The sequence below is a fragment of the Sphaeramia orbicularis genome, chromosome 16 (genome assembly GCF_902148855.1).
Source record: "Sphaeramia orbicularis chromosome 16, fSphaOr1.1, whole genome shotgun sequence".
Taxonomy (NCBI): Eukaryota; Metazoa; Chordata; class Actinopteri; order Kurtiformes; family Apogonidae; genus Sphaeramia; species Sphaeramia orbicularis.
The window spans coordinates 41,134,630-41,155,910 of NC_043972.1; the positions used below are offsets into that span (position 1 = coordinate 41,134,630).

The 21,281-nt window shown below is 38.4% G+C and overlaps 1 protein-coding gene across 5 annotated transcripts; it reads right to left on the minus strand.

Annotated features, from left to right (window-relative positions):
- Positions 1-839: 839 nt before the first annotated feature.
- thrap3a (thyroid hormone receptor associated protein 3a) lies at positions 840-20,998 on the minus strand. 5 transcript variants are annotated; one of them, XM_030159203.1, is made up of 11 exons: positions 20,780-20,998; positions 15,162-15,307; positions 11,217-12,119; positions 9,408-10,094; positions 9,130-9,302; positions 5,174-5,285; positions 4,788-4,872; positions 3,502-3,683; positions 3,218-3,398; positions 1,734-1,877; positions 840-1,635 (listed from the first exon to the last, which is right to left on the minus strand). In XM_030159203.1, the coding sequence occupies exons 2-11, from the start codon at positions 15,281-15,283 to the stop codon at positions 1,393-1,395; spliced, it is 2,832 nt and encodes a 943-aa protein (XP_030015063.1). In that variant the 5' UTR covers positions 15,284-15,307; positions 20,780-20,998; the 3' UTR covers positions 840-1,392. The 5 variants fall into 5 exon arrangements, with proteins under 5 accessions (XP_030015063.1, XP_030015061.1, XP_030015062.1 ...); XM_030159201.1 differs by having other exon boundaries at positions 15,162-15,306; positions 20,772-20,998; XM_030159202.1 differs by having other exon boundaries at positions 15,162-15,306; positions 20,768-20,998.
- Positions 20,999-21,281: the final 283 nt, after the last annotated feature.

Genomic DNA, 21,281 nt, shown 5'->3' on the forward strand with positions numbered 1-21,281 from the left:
TCAGTGATTTTAATGCGTTTTGATGTAATAATTCATCCTGTTACACACAAACTAGTTTGATCTGCAACAATTTCCTCTCACTACCCAAAACTACAAGTGGCATTGAAAATCAGTATTTAATCCATGTCTTTAAATGCAGCATTTTCCATTTACCATATAGAGCAAAAACATGACACGAGTCATCCTTAAACAGTGCTTCTACTAGTTACACATTTTACTGCCATGAGGAAAGTGTTTCTGTGCAGATAAACACAATAACCTGGGCCACAGGTTGGCAACCTTTACCATCTAAAGCACAGGTGTCAAACATGCGGCCCGGGGGCCAAATCAGGCCCGCCAAAGGGTCCAGTCTGGCCCTTAGGATGAATTTGTAAAATATAAAAATTATACTAAAATATTAACAATCCTTTTAGTTCAGGTTCCACATTCAGACCAATTCAATCTCAAGTGGGCAGGATTCAGTAAAATACTATCATAATAACATAAATATTGACAACTTCAAATTTTTCTCTTTATAAATGTAAATATTTTCATGTATTTACACTAAAACAAAGTATAATTTTGCAAAAAATGTGAATAACCTGAAATGTCTTAAGAGAAGGAAGTACAATTTTAACCATATTCTGCCTGTTACTCAATGTTTTGTGTGTTTGTAGATCCATTGTGATCTGTAAGTTATATATAATGTACATGTATAAATGATAAACTGAGGCAGAATATTGTTAAAATTATACTTATTTTTTTCAGTTTGTTCATGTTATTCACACCTTTTGAAAGGATAGTTTGTAGATGTAAACCTTTTCATAATGTAAATTCACTTTTTTCACTCTAAAACATAGAGAAAAGTTTGGAGTTGACATTATTTCTATATTATTATGTTATTATTTTACAGTTTCGGCCCACTGCAGATCAAATTTGGCTGATTGTGGCCCCTGAACTAAAATGAGTTTGACACTCCTGATCTAAAGAGACATGTTATGCGAGGGTCACAAGGATTCTTACGAATGATGGGTTCACACCAATCTCCCAGTTCCTACAAAATCTGGAGTTTGTAGATATTTGAGGTCTAGTCTACATTTTTACAACTGCACATCAGAATGACTTTATGCTTCCGATAATAATAGAAAAATGTGGAAAAAAAACCCCAAACCAAAGTGTAATTCATTTCCATATGTTTTTTGATGAAGCCAAACGCAGCCAAATGAGAAGGGCCCAAGAGCCAAATGTGGCCCCGGAGCTACAGGTTGCTCACCCCTGACCTAAGCAGACACAAAAGCACAGAATTTTTACCAAAGATTAAATTTTAACGATTTAATCTGCATTTATGGATTGCGGTGGGAATAAAAATCACTGCGTCAGAGCCCCGAGTAACACAAAAGACAGTTAAGATGCTCAAGTATTGTCTCCGTCGATCTGTCCTCCTTCTTTGTGGTCCTGTTCCGTCTCCTCCTCCTGTCCTCCACTTTGCTCCCCGTTGACCTGGAACTTATCGTGAACCCACTTGGAGCTTTTGCTGCCGAGACCGGGGTTGGTTTTACGGATGAAGAATCGCGCCCTTCCACGTAAGAAACCTCCACGCCCTCGCCCTCGGTTGTCCATCCATTTACACTCTACTTCCCCATCTCTGTCATCATGCTGAGAGAAAGAAGACAGAAGAAGGAACAAGGGAAAAAACACTTAATGAAATGCTGCATGTGCCCTCAGCATTAATGAGGAAATAGATTTCATCCTACCAAGTAGTATTTTTTGCTCTTGGGAGTGTACTCTGGGTCCCAGTCTTCATTTTTTGGGTGCATTGCCATGTTTGCTGGATTAAAATGTGAATTATTTCCCTGGTAATTGCCTCTGTTCCAGCTCCTTCCACGAATTCGGACTTGCTGTAATTTGTAAAAAAAAAAAAAAAAAAAAAATCAACAACAGTGAGGTACACAGACTATTCTCTGAGAAGGATAACGACTGCTCAAAACCTTCTGAACTCATGTTTGAGGACAGACTCTACACAGGGTTCCTACATATTCAATTTTAGACATTTTAAGACTTTTTTAAGACTACTTAGAACAGAGTCAGTTCTGAACTGAACTCCAAAAGTCTCTTGGATGAGAGATGAAATGTTTTCAAAAGAGCTAAACCAGTCCAGTTGAACCAAGAAGAACCAAGAAGAATGATGACCTGGGCACATGAGAACCTACACAGACAATTAAAGCATAATTCACAGTAAATTACGTTTTATGGACAGAAACATTTTCAAAACATATGAAAATCACAAAAGTATATGGATATCATAAACAAGTTTCACTAGAATCATTCCAGCACCAACCGGTTAGTGAAATCCTATCTAGTTTTTTAGGTGCTTTCCTCATAGGGGTGTGTATCGGCAAGAATCTGGTGATACGATATAAATCACAATACTAGGATCACGATACAATATATCACAATATATGATGATACTGTTAAAGAGGCAATTTGTTGTTTGTTTCTTTTTTTAAAATGATTATTTCCTGGAAGAACTGAATTACACCCGAAATATGCACAGATACTAAACACCTTTTTATTTGATCACAACAGGCTCTAATGGTATATCACAAAAATTTCCTGTGTTCAAACTTAAATTATATTTTACAGACATTACAGATTAAGATCCTGCTCAAATGTTCATACTCTATTAGTTCAGAACTAACATCATAACATTATTTTTGTGCAATCCCAACAAAGGAACTAACATCTGCCTCTCTCAGACAGTGAAATGTGCCTTTAGGATGCTTCAAATAACCATTATTTAATAAAACAGTGTTAAATAATAATAAATAAGATATAAACAATAAAGAAAAACAAAAATGAACCTCCGCCATATCTGCATTTGAATAAATACCTGAAAGTATCGATACAGTACTTTTTAATATCGATACAGAATTGTGAAATGAAATATCACAATGTATTGCAGAATCGATTTTTCTAACATCCTTATTTCCTCATGTATTTCTTATCTGAAAGATTATGAGTATGATTGTACTCTAAAATTCAACTGAGAGAAACTTTTTTCCATACTTTATTAAGACTTTCACACAAAATTCCAGTCTTTCAAAACTCCATACTTTATAAGACTTTCAAGACCCGCAAAAGCCCCCTGCTATACAACATTGTTTCAGCATTGGTGACCAGAATGGGAGGTGGGATCAGACAGACTCATGTGGTTTTCAGACTTCATGGCTTTACTTACGAATCCTCCACGAGGCCGTCCTCTGTCACCTAGTCCTGGAGACTCCCTTTGACCCAGTCGGGCCCTGTTAAAGCCTTCATCTTTTGAATCAGACTTATCATGACCCATATCTTCTTTCTGGGACCTGGAGGATGATGAAGATGAGGAAGAACTGGAGCGAGAGCGCTTCTTCATGCTTTTACTGAAAGTAGTGAATACACCAGTCTCAGTGGACATGAAAAGCAGTGTTGGGTTTATCTGTGGAGATTTTGTAAACACAAAGCAGATGTGGCACTGGTACATACTTTGATTTCTTGCAGCATTTGGAAAACTTTTCCTCAGATCGCTCTCTACTTGAATCCGGGGAATTGGCCAAAATTCTTCCCTGATCATGATTATAATCTCTGTCATGGGTGGAATATTTCTTACGGCGTTCAATATCCACACGAAGGTCTCCTGGGTCCCCCTTCGTTTTTTCCCCGCCGTCCTGAGTAAATCAAAACAGAGCACATCGTCGTGGATAGACTTTGGATTAGCATGTAGATGCTATCAGTGTGCTCTCAGCCATGCTGGTGTGTAAACAAGAGAGTAGGGTCCATGGGGATTAGGCAAAACCCACGTCATGGCCAGAAGACAATAAAAAAAGACAAAGAAATGTAGATTGAGCACTTAAAGAGTCATACCAATAGTTTTGCACATTTTGCTTTCTATGTCAGAAATCAAACAGGTGTTTTTAGAGGAAATCTCACAATAGTGTTCAAGTACTTTGAGAATCGTTTGTTGATAATTAGTTACATGATTTTCAGCAATTCAGAGATTTTGTCATTTCAGTCTCAGGGTCTAACCAAGGAAATCAGAAACAGTTGTTTACTGTACTTGATGAATTCCTAGTTCAGATGAGTTGAAAAGCAAATCAGTTATTATTTTATAAAACTACAGTCATTACCTGGAAGGTGGGAAATAAATCAAAACTGCTTTGCTTTGAAAAACAGTCGCCATGAGAAGGTTTACACACTTATATTTGCAAAACCACTAGTATGGTTCTTTAATGATGGTGAAGAGCAAGTAGATAAGATTTCATCATGCTACTTTGAATCCACAAAAGTTTTTGCTTCATAGCCATTTCTGCCCTTCTTGTTTGTAAATGTTGACGTTTTCATGCGCTTTATCAAAATACTGTGAACATGTTTTCAGAGAGTTAAGCATGTAAATATAAGCACAAGTGCAAAAAGTGCCTGCTGTTGGTTATTTCCGTTCCTTAATTTTTAAAGAATACTTACGAAGACTTTTGCTTAGACTCCTTTGAACAGCTTGGGTACAGCGGCTTCCATGTCTGACCTTATTTGATTCATTAGCCTTGGTCAGGCTTGTGCCCACATTTTAACAATTCACCATGTGTGGAGGTGATATGTAACAAACAACAAAGTCAAAGTGCCTTAATATGCATTTGCATTTCTTAGACTTTGTGCACTTCCCCTCATGAAAGGCCAAAGGCTTTAAGGGAGTACAGTCTAAAAGGCATCCTGCTTGCTCATTTGTTTGCTGTTGTTTGTTTTTCCCACATACTTCATACTGCAAAATGTTCAGTCACCTTGTAAGTGCCATCCTCTCCGCTTTTCATCGCCTCAAAAACTTGAGCGTGTTTCTTAAAAGCACTTGGTGAAACATCAATTCTCCTGAAAGAGAGAAACACAGTCAAGGCAAAGGCGAGACAGGTAAATGTACAAATGTAGTACAGATGCCACGAAACAAACTGAGCTACACCGAGCTGCAAAGACCAACACACAACAGAAAAATGGAAAAGACAAATTGGTGGGAAAATAAAACTGACCTCCACCGAGCATGAGAACAAATAAGCCAAGACAGTCTGTGGATTTTCAGGTAGGAAAGGTGTGAAAAATACCTGAAAGCTGTTAAAAGAGGAGGTGAAGCCACAGCACACTGAAGGTGAGAGGGTCACTCAATAGGCGACTCTACCTGTGTATCTCTGGGCTTTTTCTTGGCTTCATCATTTCCTTCTCTGCAGCTCGTCTTTGGTACATGGTGAATCGCTCGTTTAGAGTCATTCCAGAGGATGGAAAGTGCTGAGCTGTACAGGAAACAGGAAGAAACATCTTTCATCTTTCCATTAAGCTGTGATGCAGCACTGGGAATTTCTTTTCCAATCAAGAGCTGGTCATCTTAGAGATTTATAAACAAAGAATTCAGCCCAGGTGTTTCTTCAAACACATTGTGTTGGAACAGAAATGCTTTGGTCACATGATTTTTAAGTTGCTCGTGTGCACACAGAGAAGAAAAAAGCAAAACTCAAGTCAACTCCCTCAAACTTCCCCGCAGTTCAGCATCTAAGTTCATATTTTACAGAAACATCAGCACATGTTGGTTTTTAGTCACAATATTAACTTAATTTAAAAAGTAATAGACACCCTGATTTTAGTGAAGAAATGATTGTTCTTTATTCTTATGTGAAAGAAACCAAGTTTTAGTTTGTGATAAAAAGACAACTTTATAGTTTATCTAAAAATAAACTACACCACAAATGATAGGTGGTGTGTTGAATGTCATAAGTATAATTCTTTAAATATTCAGAGTACTTTAGTGAGTTGCGAAGTTTTTCCCTTTTGATTCTGCACATGTTGCTGTTCCCAAATTAAAAATAAGATAAAATATGATTGTTTTGTAATATCTTAGTACATCACTTCAGTGAAGTAGTGAAGAAGTTACTGGACAGTGAAAGTTCATGGTTAAATTCATGTTTGTATTTGTAAAATGCATACTAATGAAAAAGCTATTTCACCTGAGTAACAGAATGTGCAATAGATTAGTTATATTACATTTTACATTATGTTAGCTGTTTCTTAAATCTGGTTCCACTGACATGGACATGTTCTGTATAGTCTGGGCTTCCTCTGACACCTCAGACACACTGTGTCAGTGAGTGTTTGGATGGTATCGCTAAGATGATGAAGTTGATTCAGAGCTGAGATGCAGGAAATGAGGATTACAAATTCAATTCCACATGTGCAGCTTTGCCCCAGCAGAGCAGCAGCTCCAAGGCTCCAAAGACCTGAACAAAATATTCAGCTTCTCAATCTTATTCTGTAAAATAAAGTATTACTGCTACAATGACTGCATGGCTATTGATAATGATTATTCCATTAATATTGACATTTATTATTTACATTTAAAACAGGAATTGTTCAAAGTTCAGCACAAACACACCTCCTCCTTTTGCTTTTCAACCACTTTCTTGCAATATTTGTACATAACAATAATGTGCTAATAACCAAGTCTTTCATAATTTCTAAAACTAGTTTTTTTCGACAACACATGAGCTTTTCTTTGGGATGTGCATCACTACCCCCAGCACACGGGCTAGTTGATTCATGTACACAGAGTAAGTCACTTCAATAAAGATTTCATCTGGGATGCATAATCTGATGCACTGTGTACATCCAAAGAATGTCCCTAAAACCTGAATAATATCTATTAATAATTATATTTGCAGATCCCACATATCGTAATCACGCAGTGCAACATTTGGAATAAGACATAATTCAGACCATTCAAAAGAAAACATACAGATTACATGAGTGTGTAATAGTGTAACGTTAGTCTTCACGTAATGACTGAAGTCATGCCTGTTGGTTGAATGTCGATTGGTCAACACAGCAACAACAATCTGTCAGTTCACAGTCAACATGTTAATCATTTGCTCAGCCATAAGGAGATTCTTCTAATCTCCGTGATGAATATGTTACCTACAGTCGCAGAAAAATTATTCGACCACCCTTGTTTTCTTCAATTTCTTGATCATTTTAATGCCTGGTACAACTAAAGGTACATTTGTTTGGACAAATATAATGATAACAACAAAAATAGCTCAGAAGAGTTTAATTTCAGAGCTGATATCTATCCATTTTCCATGTTTTCTTGCTAATAACCAAAATCACTTCGGTTCTTACATCAATATCTATGGCATTGTACTGCCAAAAACAGTGCTTTTAGGAATTCCATGTTTTCTTTTCTGTCTGTTTTAGTCACATGATACACACAGGAGTTAGTACTTGATTGCATAACTATTGTTTTGATGACTTTTGATGGTCTAATAATTTTTTCCGTGACTGTATCTTTCCCTGTTGCCACAGTAACATGTTGCCACTATAAATTTTTTCAAACTGCGGATCATCGTTGCCCATCATTTCTAAATTTTTTTATTAACAAAAATGCCTTTCATTTAATTTCTTGTTACGTATACGTCCACACTGTAGTGTTTTAACAGGTCATGAAGCTTCTCGTATGTCTATTTCCCTATTTAAATGGTAAGATTTAATGGTTCTTACAGGTTATAAACAGCATTTTAGAGCTAACAGATGTTAAAAAAAGTATTCACAAAAAACCTTAAATTTACAAACTTGCAGGACTCACAATGCAAAGCCCAGTCTCTGGGGCTCAAGTCATGGATTTTGTAAATCCATTATTCATCAAGCTTCTTCCAGCCCACTAAGATAAAGGCAAAAAAAGCAGTGGAATCTTCAATGTCAAATTCCACTGAAATTACACATTTCCGACGCCTTCAGAAATATGTCACGATAAAAAATTATAGAGATTACTTTGGGGTACACTTTTTTGTTTGTCTTTCCCTTGTTTCCATTGTTAGGAATTAGAGGGAAGTCAATGAAAATGTTTTTAGTCAGACAGTAAAGAAGCGGCTACTTAGCATGTGCAAAGCAGTGCTGAAGTACACCTTCAAGTCAGTCCTTAAGAAGATTTTACAGACTCAGACTTCTTTGGAAAACCACCTTAAAATGCATTTAATGCCAGATCAGGATGCTGATGCTCGCTCCCGTTCCCTCGGTCCAGACATATATGGACAAGCTTCACTTGAGTTCACAAAGGCCAGAGATGGCAGGGTGGCTGTTAGTAAACTCACCTCTGCAAATTCATTGGCCATTCAGGCTTCCCCCTGTTCGTCAGCTGCCAGGTGCCACATCACAAAAAAAACAGTAGCTGAGAGGACTTTGTCAGGAACTGTCGCTATTATGAATTCCTTCATCACAGAGAAAGACCAGAATGTAAAGAGGAGGATTCAAGTAAACAATCCCGACTCTTCCTGGTCCACTAGTCCTCATCTCATCTCAACTCAGTCCAACTCCCCCTACAAAACCATCAATGGAGGTTTTAGACATTAAGTTATTTGTGGAAGTCAACTTCAATGGGAGACTTTCCTCCACCTCATCTCCAGCCAGTTCGATATGACAGTTTGAGCATTGACTTGAATCAATATTTCAACACCGTTGAGGCTCAGTGAAAATGGCTTGGACCTGTCACATCCATCCACTGTCCGCACAGATGGTGAGGAGGAAGAAAGGAGCAATGGCTTCTCTGACTTTTTCTGCAAAGTCTTCTCAAAGGTAATGATGTATTTATACTGAAATACAACTTTTAAGCCCATCTTAAAACATATGACACCAGAGGATTCTGAGACAAATCACTTCCCTCAGAGTAAGACCCACCGGTTGATTGGTGGAATAAACCAATCTAAATACTCACTGAGATAAAAATAGATATTTAAATGTGTATGTACAGATGTGGCTCATCATATTCAAACAGGGTGAGAAGCACAAAAAGAAAACTACACCGTCATCTCAGGCTAAAAAATGCCATCGTTGGTGGAAGCAGAATTGTCTGATGATTGAGCTCAGACTTCCTCACATACTCTTTATCATTTGAAAAACAGTGGCAGACACACATACACATCCATCCATCCACCCATCCATCCATCCAGGTGGAAAACCAGTTTAAAAAATGAAGTCCTTTCATTTGCATGGATCAGCATAGATATTCTGTCTCACTCATCCATGCCTCACCCTTTGAAATCCATGCAGTGCACTTAAATAAGAGATGTAAAGATTAAAAAGAGAGACACTCACCTTTAATGTGGTGAACAATGGTGACAATGTGTTGGGCAAACATCTCAGAGGGACTCCTCTGTGACTGAGAAGACTGAACATGTTGAAAGATAGAGCGAAACGCCTGATCTTTTTTGGATGACTGCACAAGATCCTGAGACAACTGCCGCTCTTCAGCTAAAAGATCAGAAGTGCTGAAAATGACACAAATTTTCATATATTTATTTGAACACTGTGCAGAATAAATACAGCTTCTACAGCTGACCAGTGGTTTCAGAGAAAAGCCTGATGATACTCACCTTAAAAGACTATCTCCATGGAAATCCATCCTGACATTAAACTTTGCCTCCTGTTTTCTTGAGGATATGAGAGGTGAGTCCTCTCCTCTGACCATAAACATCTCTCTGTCAGAGTTCCTCCTTGGCAGTATGGGAGATGGGATAGGTGGAGATTTTGACATCTTCCTGGTTTTACAGCCTCTCTCAGGGGAGAGGTCTTCAAATTTGTGTGCTAAGTCCCTCTTGGCCAAAGCAGCAGCAATGGCAGCTGCCTTTTCTTGTTTTCTACTGAGATAGATCTCCTCTGCCATGGTGTCAAGGTCACTGTTAGCAACTTGAGAATAGGCTGCACTCTGCCATTTGCCAAAGCACTCTTCTAACAGTTCTTGGGCTGAGTGAGTGACCTTATTCTTTGGCTTTAAGGGCTCGTCCCCATTGTGGCAGTCTTTCTGAAGTGCCTTCGAATGGGTTCTGATAATCTCCACCTCTTCCTCCCCATCATCAGAAAGAAAAGGAGAAGCTTTCAAAAAGCTTTTCAGAGACACTTCTCCATCAATGTCCTCTTTATATTTTCTTGACACTGAGTCAGAGATAACAGTAGGTGTTTTGCCATTTACTTTCCCTGGCTCCACATCCAAATCATCTGCTTCTGTGCTCTTGCCATTTTGCCAGGCAGGTGTAGCTTTTTTATTTTGCTCCTCCAAAAACCTAAACAATGACAAAGAGATAAAAAACTGTATCCAACTGTGCATGTGTCTCAAAAAACAACTGTATCAATTATTACAACATTGTACTATTAACCCTTTAAGCGCCAAAGTTGCAATATTGTGACAAGGAACGTAACAAAATTAAACAGACCATCGCTCCGGATAGTTACCAAATCTTGTTACCACCTCCCACCAATAGATGGCAGACATGTGCCCCTTCAATCCTAACACCATTTTAGGCCGTGTTTCTATTCAAAGTGAAGAAGAAAACTGCATTTGAAAGGCATGGTCCCAAGCTGGTAAAGTTTTGAAATCTTGATATCATTTTTTTATTTTTTATTTTTTAACTCCGGCACCTAAAGGGTTAAAGCCTCAAGCGAAAACTATGGACCACCTAATTCTTATACAGCAGATATTTTTACCATATAAGATTGAATTAATTTGAATAGTTTTGTCTTTGTCTCTAACAAAACCAGCACACTCTGCTTCTAGTCCTCACTGATGTCTCAAGCTGTGTCCCACCTGTAACGTCTGATTGGTTAAATACATCATTAAAAACAGCCTGTCAACAACTAACTAATTATTAACCTTAACAAATACCAATTTATAATTCCTCCAGTTGCCTTCCAGCTGACTATTGCTAAAACATTAAGTGTACTTATTTATAAACAATCATCTTAAATGCATTTAAACAGAATTCTTTGTTGGGAGTTAAAAAAAAAAACTGATGCTGAGATATTTCATTTTTACTGAAATGTTCTGTATACTGGTTCCATGTGACACTTGGTCTCCTTGATTATTAAAAATACCAATCCTGAAAAAACTTAGAGAAAGCCTCGAGAAAACATTTCGTTAAGCTAAATGGTGTTAGCATCATATTTTGTCTATGAAAATAAGGTAAAGGAAACACAAGAAATTCCATTAAAAAAATCCTCCAAATATCTGGAAACTCCATAAATCTTGCATAAGTCTCATTTATGCTGTGCAACCCAAAGTTGTCAACCGAAGCACATGCTAAAATAAAATGACTGTCACTATAAAAATGCATCTGAACACTAAGCAATTCAACTACACATTTAAGATAGGGTTAGAATTCAGTAAGAAAAGAGAAAATCAGCCTTACTTCCTGAAGGCAATGGAGATTGCTGTTTTATCTCCATCCAGGTAATCCTCATTGGAGAAGAAGTCAAAGCTTGAGAGCATAGGGTTTAGACCTTCCTTTGTGGGTTTTTTTGTTGATGATGCACTACACACCACCTGCCAAGAGGGGGGGCCGTTGCTCACATCATTTGTGTTTTTAGTAACTGGACTAGCCTGGTTAGGGGGAGTATTACGGCTGTTGTGCCCAACACTAACAGCAGAGGCGCCCAGGGGGCTGTCTCTCTTTGGACTGCTGCAGTCTGTCAGGCCAGGCCAGCTCCCCTCAGCCTTCCCACCACGTGCACCCTCTTTGGGGTCTGCGGCCAACACCCTACCAAGCTCCACTGCCTCCATGTCTCGCTCTTCTCCCTTTTTGACCTCCTTGGATGCAGAATGGCCCTCTTGCACATCTTTGGAGATCTGATTAGCCAGCAACAAGGCTGTTCTGCGTTTAGGAGAAGAGGAGTGTGAAGAAGATGAAGAATGCTGGGAATGCCTTGACTGGGGTGATAAAGACCGGTCCAAGTGATGAGAGTGACTTTGAGGAGGGCTTCCTGAACGATTTTGGACATTTCGCTGTCGTCCTCGAGAATTGTTTTGTTGCTGCTGTTGCTGTTTTTGAGGGTTCTGCTTGTAATTCTTCCAGTTGGGACGAAAGTTGTTGTGGTTGTTGTTGTTGTTGTATCCACCACCTCCACCTCGCTGGTAGCGTCCACGTGGGAAGTAGCCACGCCCCCGACCCCTGAAGTTGTATGGTCTCCTGAAGCCACGGTGGTAGCCTCGATACTCACGATTGTTTTGGTATCCACGAGGATATTTCTTGTCCCGGTTATGAGAAGGAGAATAAGACCTTGACCGTGACCTTGAGCGCGACCGAGACCTAGAGCTGTGAAGGAAACAGAGGAAAAAGCACAGTTACTTTTTAAATTCTACCTTTTTTACAGTATCTCTTTCCAAAAATGGACACACTAGAGTGATGCAGCTTAACATAGCATACTAGCATAAAATCTAGCAGAATAACAAAACATTGACTGAGTGCAGCCTTAGAAACAATCTCCACCTAAAGATGATGACAAACCTCCGTGAAGTGATCAAGAAGATGAATGTTACAAACCATCAAACAAGTAATGTAAATGACTGGTGGAGAGAAAGCACAAAGCTAAAACATTAGTATTGTGTTGAAGTGAATTAGCTTGCTTGCTGAATTAACACTGCATTTTTATTTTGACTAGTTGTCATTTTCTGCAAATGACTGCTCTGACTGGTAATATTTTTAATAGTAATATGGATGACATGTTGTCAGTAAGTCTAAAATAAACAAAAATCATAATTTTACCCAAATACATATGCATTAATAACACTAGTGATCTCAACTATATACAAGTCTTAAAATACTGTTGTCAATTCACATTGTTCAACAGCCATGACATACATTTGTACAAGAGCTTTTTGTTTACGTTTAATGGACAGAATAAAAAAGAAGCTGGAGAACAAGATGTACTTAACCTTGACAAAGAAAAAAATCAGTATAAAGGGGACATTCAGTACAAAAAAACACACTGGGAGCCGCTTACAACAAAATACTATACAGAGAAAGATGATAAAAAGACTGTTTTTTGGCAGGTTACCACTCTGAAACACTCATGTAATATCCATATGGGAGGTCGGAGGTGGCCTAACATATGGAAAAGCTTTATCCCAGTACCCTAAAACCCACATTGTACGGCAGTCCAGTTGCATCCGACAGTCGTATATCATTTGGATTTGGCAAACCAAATGTTAATATATGGCTTCCATGTTTAGTGAAACCCACAGAGATGAACTGTGAGAGTTGAACTAAATAAAGCAGAGTTTTTACACTCAAGTGCCAGACCAGGGTGTAGACTTTGACAAAGCCACATGAGGGCTCTGCTGCACTTCTGATAAAAAGCCTTGGACGGCACTCAAACATAAATCATTAACATAGTATCGTCTCGTTATAAGTCATTTTCTTAATAGTCATTTCCACCTATATTCACCTATTTTATGTTCTTATCTTCAAATCAATAACTATATCAGCTCCGCATGCTCTAAATATGAAGCACAACATAGCTTCTACAACCCCTGCTGGAAAGTTGGACAACAAGTCTATCTGAATGTAGTGTAGACATTACGCTAGTTACCAACTCCATATTTTAAAAAGTCCTACAACTGGTAATTTATTAAAATAACTAAATATTGTCTATTGTAAAATTACGTTAAATATTGAGGCAGTTGCTGGCATTATAAGATTGAAATACAGACATTGGTAAAAACATATTACAAAGCTTAAATTATTATAAACAGTAAAGTAGTCCACACTGCATGCACTATTGAACCATTTAACAGTTAACAAAGACCAAGCCACTCACCCAGTTTGTTTTGTCATTGGAATAGAATGAGTAAAGCAGGCAGCGCTCTGAGCAGCACTGCACACTGACAGAGCGAGCTACAGATACTGCATCTGCTCTGGCCAGCTCCAGTGGAGCAGAGTCACATGGAACATTTGAGGGGGGAAAAAAATTACTCAATTCCTTTGACTCTATGTTTGCCGTTTGTATGCGCTGGGCAACAAGTCTAAGAGCAAGATGCAGAACTGTAGCTTTTCTTCTTGATCATGATTAGTCACTAAGAAGAGCACAAACCATATTTTTGTAAAAAAATTAAAAAATTAAAAAAAAGAAAGAATAGTAGGCTATTCAGTTTCTCTTTGAATTTGAGAAGCTGTTGTAGTAGAAATGATTTCTGGTGCAGCAGCTGGTTTTCTTATTTGTCTGAGAATGAACCTCTATACACTATATAACTTGTGCAAATATGTGCATTCAACCATGTTAAGACTACAGTGACCACAGACACATTTGCATAGAGGTAAGATGGGTTCAGGAAGCGTAAACCACTAGATTTCCTCCATTTTTTTCTTTATATGTATCTTTATGCTAATTACAATGCATGTCACTGCAACACCGCAGGAAACACAGCAGCCTGCCAAATGTATTGCAATGCCACAGTCATTCCGACAGAAACTGTGTGCGAAGTGTCCGAGCAAAGAAACACTTTTTAAACATGTCAACAATAACAGGGAATTTACATTAAACCCCTGACACATCTGAATTATGATGAATTTTAAATATTTATAAAAATGTAACCGTTTGCTCAATAGGAAAAATTTCAAAATGCACTGAGAGAATAGACTTTGCGCTTTCCAGACATCTGAGCATGCTCAGTGCACCTCCTGCTGCCTGTGTAATGGGAGACAAAACACGGAGCAGTGAATGAGACTGACTCAGGGGTTGTGGGGAAGGCAACAAACCACCTAATAAAGATGTCTGATCAAATATTTCCACTTACAACTCAGATTCTCACGCATTGCAAATTGTTCAGTATTATTCACACTAATGTCAGTGAATATGTTAAATTACAACTGACCACTTTCTGAAACAACCTGTTTCTTCTGGAAAGAGAGGCCGTGAACCAAATCCATTAATACTTGTATGTGCTTTACATATATAATCAGTTCATAGGCAGTCAGGGTCAGAATATGGACTGCAGGTAGAATACATAAAATCTGCAACAGGAAGTTTTTCAAAGAGCACAGGCCTGGGTGTTGGCATTATTTAGATAAACCAAATAAAGTTTGCATGTAATACAACTCACCTACAGTTTCATGGAAACCCAGGCTACATCAATGTTGGTGTGTCTATAATGAAGCATAGTGTTCTCTTTCTTTCTTGAAATCCAACTTTAATGGGTCACATTCATTTCCATTAGATGCATTAGGTGGGTGAAACCTAAACCAGACTTGGATGTATCAAGGCTGTCTCAACCAATCAAACAAAATCTAGACAATCTTTATCACAAATACAAAAAAGAGACAGTTCAGAACGGTGGACAGATGAAAATATAAAACTACCTGTAACGATGCTTCCTAGATCGAGATCTGGATCGACTTCTGGAGCGAGAGGTGGAGCGGGATCTTGATCGGGACCTTGAGCGGCTCCGAGACCTAGAGGCTGATTTTGTGGATCTGGACATCACTGCAGCCAGTCCACCTCAAACTGTCACACAAAAAGAGAGGAAGATCCCAATTAGTAGTGTTAAAAATGTAGAAAAAAAACAGATGTAAAACATGAAATTAAATGATTACTTGTCACCTTTTAAAGCAGTCAGTTGCAATATAATGAGCTTTAGTTGAATGTAGCACTAGTATGAAATAAAACGCATTTAAGTAAAGCTGAGAGAATTATTCAGCCAAAAATCGTAAATATCCAAGATCGTTGAATCATTCATGATGAGCTTCAACGGCAAACTGTCAAAAGTAGAGGGAGGAAATGGAACAGCTGTGAAAAAGAACGGCTTTCACTAATAGTGCAAGGCATCCAAACAGAACCAGTTTTATTTAGTCGCTGATCATTTGCATAGAGGGCAGTCTTATGTCAGTCATCTGACCACTTAAACATTGAGTCTACCAAGAATGACTAATACAACTAAAAGGAACGATTATGATTTCAGTTAATTACAGATGACCCAAATATTGCAACTCTATAAAGGAAGTTATCAAAGAATGCGGGAAAAAAAGAAAACCAGGATGTTCAGTGGTTTTTTTTTTTTCTTTCATACAAGTTATTTTAGACGTCTGCACTTCTCCTAATTATTTCCACACATACGATGAACCTCGCTAATTTGCCACCCCACCCTTGCACTTAATCTTATGTGGTTAAAAACTGTGACCTCCACCTCACAGTGTTAGCGACATTAGAGAAAGTTATTTTGAAGAAGTAGTGAAAGTCTATTACATGTGTTTGTCTATTACAACAGACTTCAGCTCAGCGGACTAGTTAAGTAAATACGATGTAGCTGCTAGGTGTTCTGAGGTTAATGCTTAAACTTGCTATCAGCTCATTAGATTAATAGGACAAGCATTAACATCCTCTGCAAGTTGTACATTTTCTCGTCGTTAATGATCTGCTGTGGATCTGCTGACTATAAATTGCTTGCATCAGCCTTTCATATACTTCAACTTCATATGTTTTCTTTTTTTTCTTGACTCCTCCAGGGCTCTCCCTGTATACTCCCAACATGATTAATAGGCTTATATAGTAGGAGCGTTCAGTCCAAGGTCCACAGCATTATCAGCGACATATGATCGTTGGAGTACAGTAAATACCAGGGATCAAATAATTGATCTTTCATTATGAGAGTCCTCTTCAGGGACTTAAGAAGGAGGAAATTGATGACAGGGATTTTCAAAAACCAGTGCACGCTATCACTGGTGGTCCCAGTGTGTATGCTTGCTACTATTTTGGAGAGCACTTGAAATGGATCTGTTCTCCCCCCGCCTCCTCCTCATGCTCTATGAACTTCCCACTCTCCTCGTTCCCCAGCGGCTTGTTGCTTTTGGCTTTCAGAGAATAATTTCCTGAAGGTCCAGCTTCAACACACTGTCAATTTAACCTGCTCTGCTCATTTTGCGAGAATGGCATTCAGATGTGCCTCTTTACACATGTGGTAGCTATACACTAAAACAAATAAATTGTGACAAAATCTTTTCTTATGTTCTTCACTCTGTGCATTAAATGTAGGCCTACACCGGCTTTGTGTGCAATTCTTCAGGGTTTAATTGAAGTGGATTATTCTGAAATTGTTGTGATAGCTGTAAAAACAGTTTTACCAGGCGCATCTGTGTTTCAGACATTTTCATGTGGCTGAAAATAGTTTCCCTGAAACTTTTCTAAGGGTTTAAACTGAAACTGTATACAAAACAGCCACAACAAGCTTAAGTTTCTTAGATGTAAATAAATATTGCATTAAGACTTGTATTATGTTCTGTTTACATGTGTATGCCTGTATATGCACATCGTTGGCCTTATAGCTTAAATCATAAGTCATATTTTTTTCAGGTCATAGCCAATGATGAAAAATGAAGCAGCAGTGTTAGGAGAGTAAAGTTATGTGGATATCAGAATTTGGCCAAAAATATGACTTATTGAATTAAGAATTATGCTATGAGGCTAACAACATGTAAGAGTGTGCTGAGAATTTTTTTTTTTTTTTTTTAATACGGATATATGTTTTGTACTGACTGTGTTATGGCACATTAATGAGCTCTAGTCATCTTATTGTATCCTATCTGAATATTAGTACAGTTGAACAGTAGGATGAGTTTTGATTGGCTCACACTAAACACTCCATTGATAACCAGCTGCAGCTGTGGGAGCCTCATGCTGTGTGGTCGGCAGCCTAATCACGGGGGTTTCAGCCTCTCAAAAGGCTGCGGAGAGCCAGGTCTTTAATCACCAACTACTAGATTTGCACATACTGTACAACAAATGCTATTACTGACATACATGCGCACAAATGCAAACACACCAGCTTTCCAGTGCTCATGGGGACATTTAATTTAACTGAATCCATTTCCCCTCATCAGTGGAAAATTGTATAAAGTTGATAGCCAACATTAGTTTTCCAGTGTTTGCTATAAAGCAACCAAATGATTCAAGTGAGTTTCCTCATTTTTTTTGATGTCCCCTAAATAAAGTGATTTGCATGATTCTGAAATGAGGCATAGATGATTATGCAACACAACAGCCCACAAAACAATATCAGCCTACATGAAAGTGTGTTGGTTTATGTATTATAACACTTCTACAATCACAGACAAAACCAGGAACAACCTAATATTAAAAGGAACAATACACAGATGAAGATAAAGCACATTTTTAAGAGAAAAGGAATCATTTCATAGACGGCAATCATTTATAAAAAAAAAAAAAAAAAAGACCCAAAAATACAGGGTGATGTGTCCTAATAACACATAAGAATTAAACTGAGAACTGTCCTCACACAGATGGAAATTCAAGCATACAGCACACACACAGACACACACACACACACACACACACACACACACACACACACACACACACATACACACACACATAAGAGTCCCCATGGAGTTCAAAACGACAGCTGTATAATCCTCATCACCTGCTTATTTCATGTAACTGCAAAAGTAGCACTGATCAACAATGGGTGGGCAACTTGATACGTAGCTCAAAGAGTATCAGAAGAAACTCTCCACTCAATCAACTGGTCTATCATTAAGACTGGGATGCCACAGTGGCAGCTGGAATCACATTTGTCTATCTATATGTGCCCCTGAGACACCCCCGAGCCCTATTTCAGAAAAGCCACAGCAACTGTGACTGGTACGATCTTGTGTTATTGAAATGCAGCAGTCCCTCTTGGCACACCCCTCTCTCAAGACGCTTCACATGGCAGGGGTGAAAACAGATCGCAAAAACCTGCTGCAGCACTGTTTCAGATAAGATAAACTTCAAAGAACTGGAAAAAACAACGCCAAATTACACGTCTGAGTGAGCATTAGCTGCGTTTGGGAGCCTTTGTACCTGTGAGAAACGAAAAACTAAGATGTCATGTAGTGGTTTTCAGTATCGTTCTTATTTGTTAATCACCTGCAGTGACAGACGGGAACAGCATTCTTTTTGGCACTAAACTCTGCCACAAGCTCACACAATGTCAGTTACAGCAGATTGTCTGGTATCGAAAACAGTTTAGTTTCAGTCTATTTTGGAAAGAACCAAAAGTACTGCTGTTAATCATTCATTTCTGTTCAATAATGATTACTAGTAAGTACCATGGATTGGTTTCCATATTGTAAAATTAAGGCTACACGTTGCCCTTAAAACGGCACACAGCAGAGTTTGACCGGCGGCATCTCCACACTGCACGTTCACAGCTGTCTGTCAATGCCACATTTGGGGAACTCTGCTGTATACAAGAGGAAATTCAGGTTCTACAGGTCCTTTTTATTCTGGTCACTTGGGAACAGCCTGGCAAATAAGGGCAAATAGTTGTGTATCTCTAAAAGCAACTACATTGTTGCTGTTGTCAGTTGTGTGTTTGTGATCTACATAAGATACAACTACTTCTGCAACTGCTTCTTGTTATTTAAAATATGTTGTATAACCAGAATATTTTCATCTTCTGTGAAAGGAAATACAATGACTTGACTATGATTCATTGCTTAATAGTAAAGATGGCACAGACAAAAATGAAAATAAAACTAATGTGTTTTTCTGAACTCTATGCCAACATACCTCAACACAGACACACCCGTTTAGTGTGTACTTTTCATATAAGTCATATTTGTTAAAGAGGATTGACCTCAAACCAAGTTCCTGCAGAGAAACAGGATCCAAGATATTGTTTTCAGTGGAATTTTCAGTGTGCGTACAGAAATAGACACATTAAACCACAAAGCCCAGTTGGATGAGCATTTACAAGAAACTTGTGTGTTTAATAGACAATACTGTTGCTCTATAACTGACTTCTTGTTCAAGATTGCAACTGTTTACAGTAGGTGGGGTGACAAGTCTGCAAAACCTGCAATCACAACAGGCATTCTGTCATTGGGCTGACCACTAAAAACAGCAGTCATGCCACTGGTTAAATTAAACTGCTCATTATGCTGAGGCCTTCCTTAAACCCTAGGGTGGGCTGAGGATACACACTGGAGCCTACTAAACTAAAGAACAAAGTTTAAGATAAATGTTAGGTAACTATTGTTGCTGAGCTTTTAGCAAATTACTTTGCTTTTACTTCACAGATACTGCCTGTGCATTCATTAATATAACTTTATGTTTCTATAAAATAGGGGTTTCCCATGGTTTCTGTGGTGTTAGGTGCAGTGGTTGCGGTGAGGGGGATTGTATGGTTGTGGGATTTGGGATTGGGTTAGAGGTGCCCCCCCCCCCCCGGAAACTCCACAGAGCAGTATCACTAAAAACTGCATTCATTTACACATAATATCAGCCTATTACAGCATTTTGTCTACATTTATTACAACTTTATTAGATTAAATTAGATTAGACTGAACTTTATTGATAATGTCATGGGTGGTGGTTAAGCCAGTGTTATGATTTTCAATCTAAAAATATATATTAACTATTTATTAACACAGTTTACAGAGTGTAGAAAAAACAGGAACAGATAGCACCCCAAAAACTGTAAATATTGTCATTTTAGTTAATTTCGCTGCTCTCTGTAGTGATTTTTAAGGAGAATCCTCCTCTGTGGAAGTAGTGGGTCATGTCCTGCGTGGGATCGATAGAGCATCCACCAGAGATGCGCATCATGATGCGTCAAGTTGGCAAGAGTTAAAAGAAAAGTTAACAGAAAAAAAAAAGAAGACGTACATTTATCTGAAAGTTTTAACTAAAAGACGGCATGTGAATATTACCGCTGAGTTTAACAAGTAATAACGCCACTGTCTTGTTATTACTATTAATTTTTGTCACTTGACTTTGCACCAAATTAGTTTTTCCGCAGCCAGTTATTACTACTATAACGTGAACCCCTTTTGCTAAACTAGTCACATTTATTTGACTTGTAGCATAATGTTATAAAAATTTCCACGTCTTTGATATTTAAATATACACTTCTGTACGTTTTTTCTCCATTAATGCGCAAAATACAGATAAATCTTTAAAGTAAAACTTACCGGTCGGTGCTGGAGTTCAGTGTGGTTGCGTCACATTCACGCAGTAATGCCGCAGAAATCACTTAAAGTCAAGTCCTCTTCGTGTCGTGCGCCTCCGTAGAAGCTGCTGTGTCTAAACACTCGTGTCACTGTGTGTGTGTGTGTGTGTGTGTGCCGGAGTGTGGAGTCCACAGACAGACAGACAGGGGTGTGTGTGCTCTGCTTGGCCTTTCCTTCCGTCTGCGGCAGAACACACCTCCGCTTCCATGGAAGTGAACGGCGGCAGCAGCCTGACGACATGCACGAGGACAAAGGGTCCGCCCACCCGTGACGTCACTACAATGGACTCGACAGCTGATAATAACTAAAAAAAACATTAATAAAAAAAAAAAAAAAAATCACTTTTGTAACTCTACTTCCCAAGAGAACTGTCCACACAATAACATGTACAATGTAGCATTGTGTTGAGGTGGGAGGTTGTTAAAGGGGAATAGAAGTCAGACTTTTTCTTCTCCTTTTTGCTCCATTGTC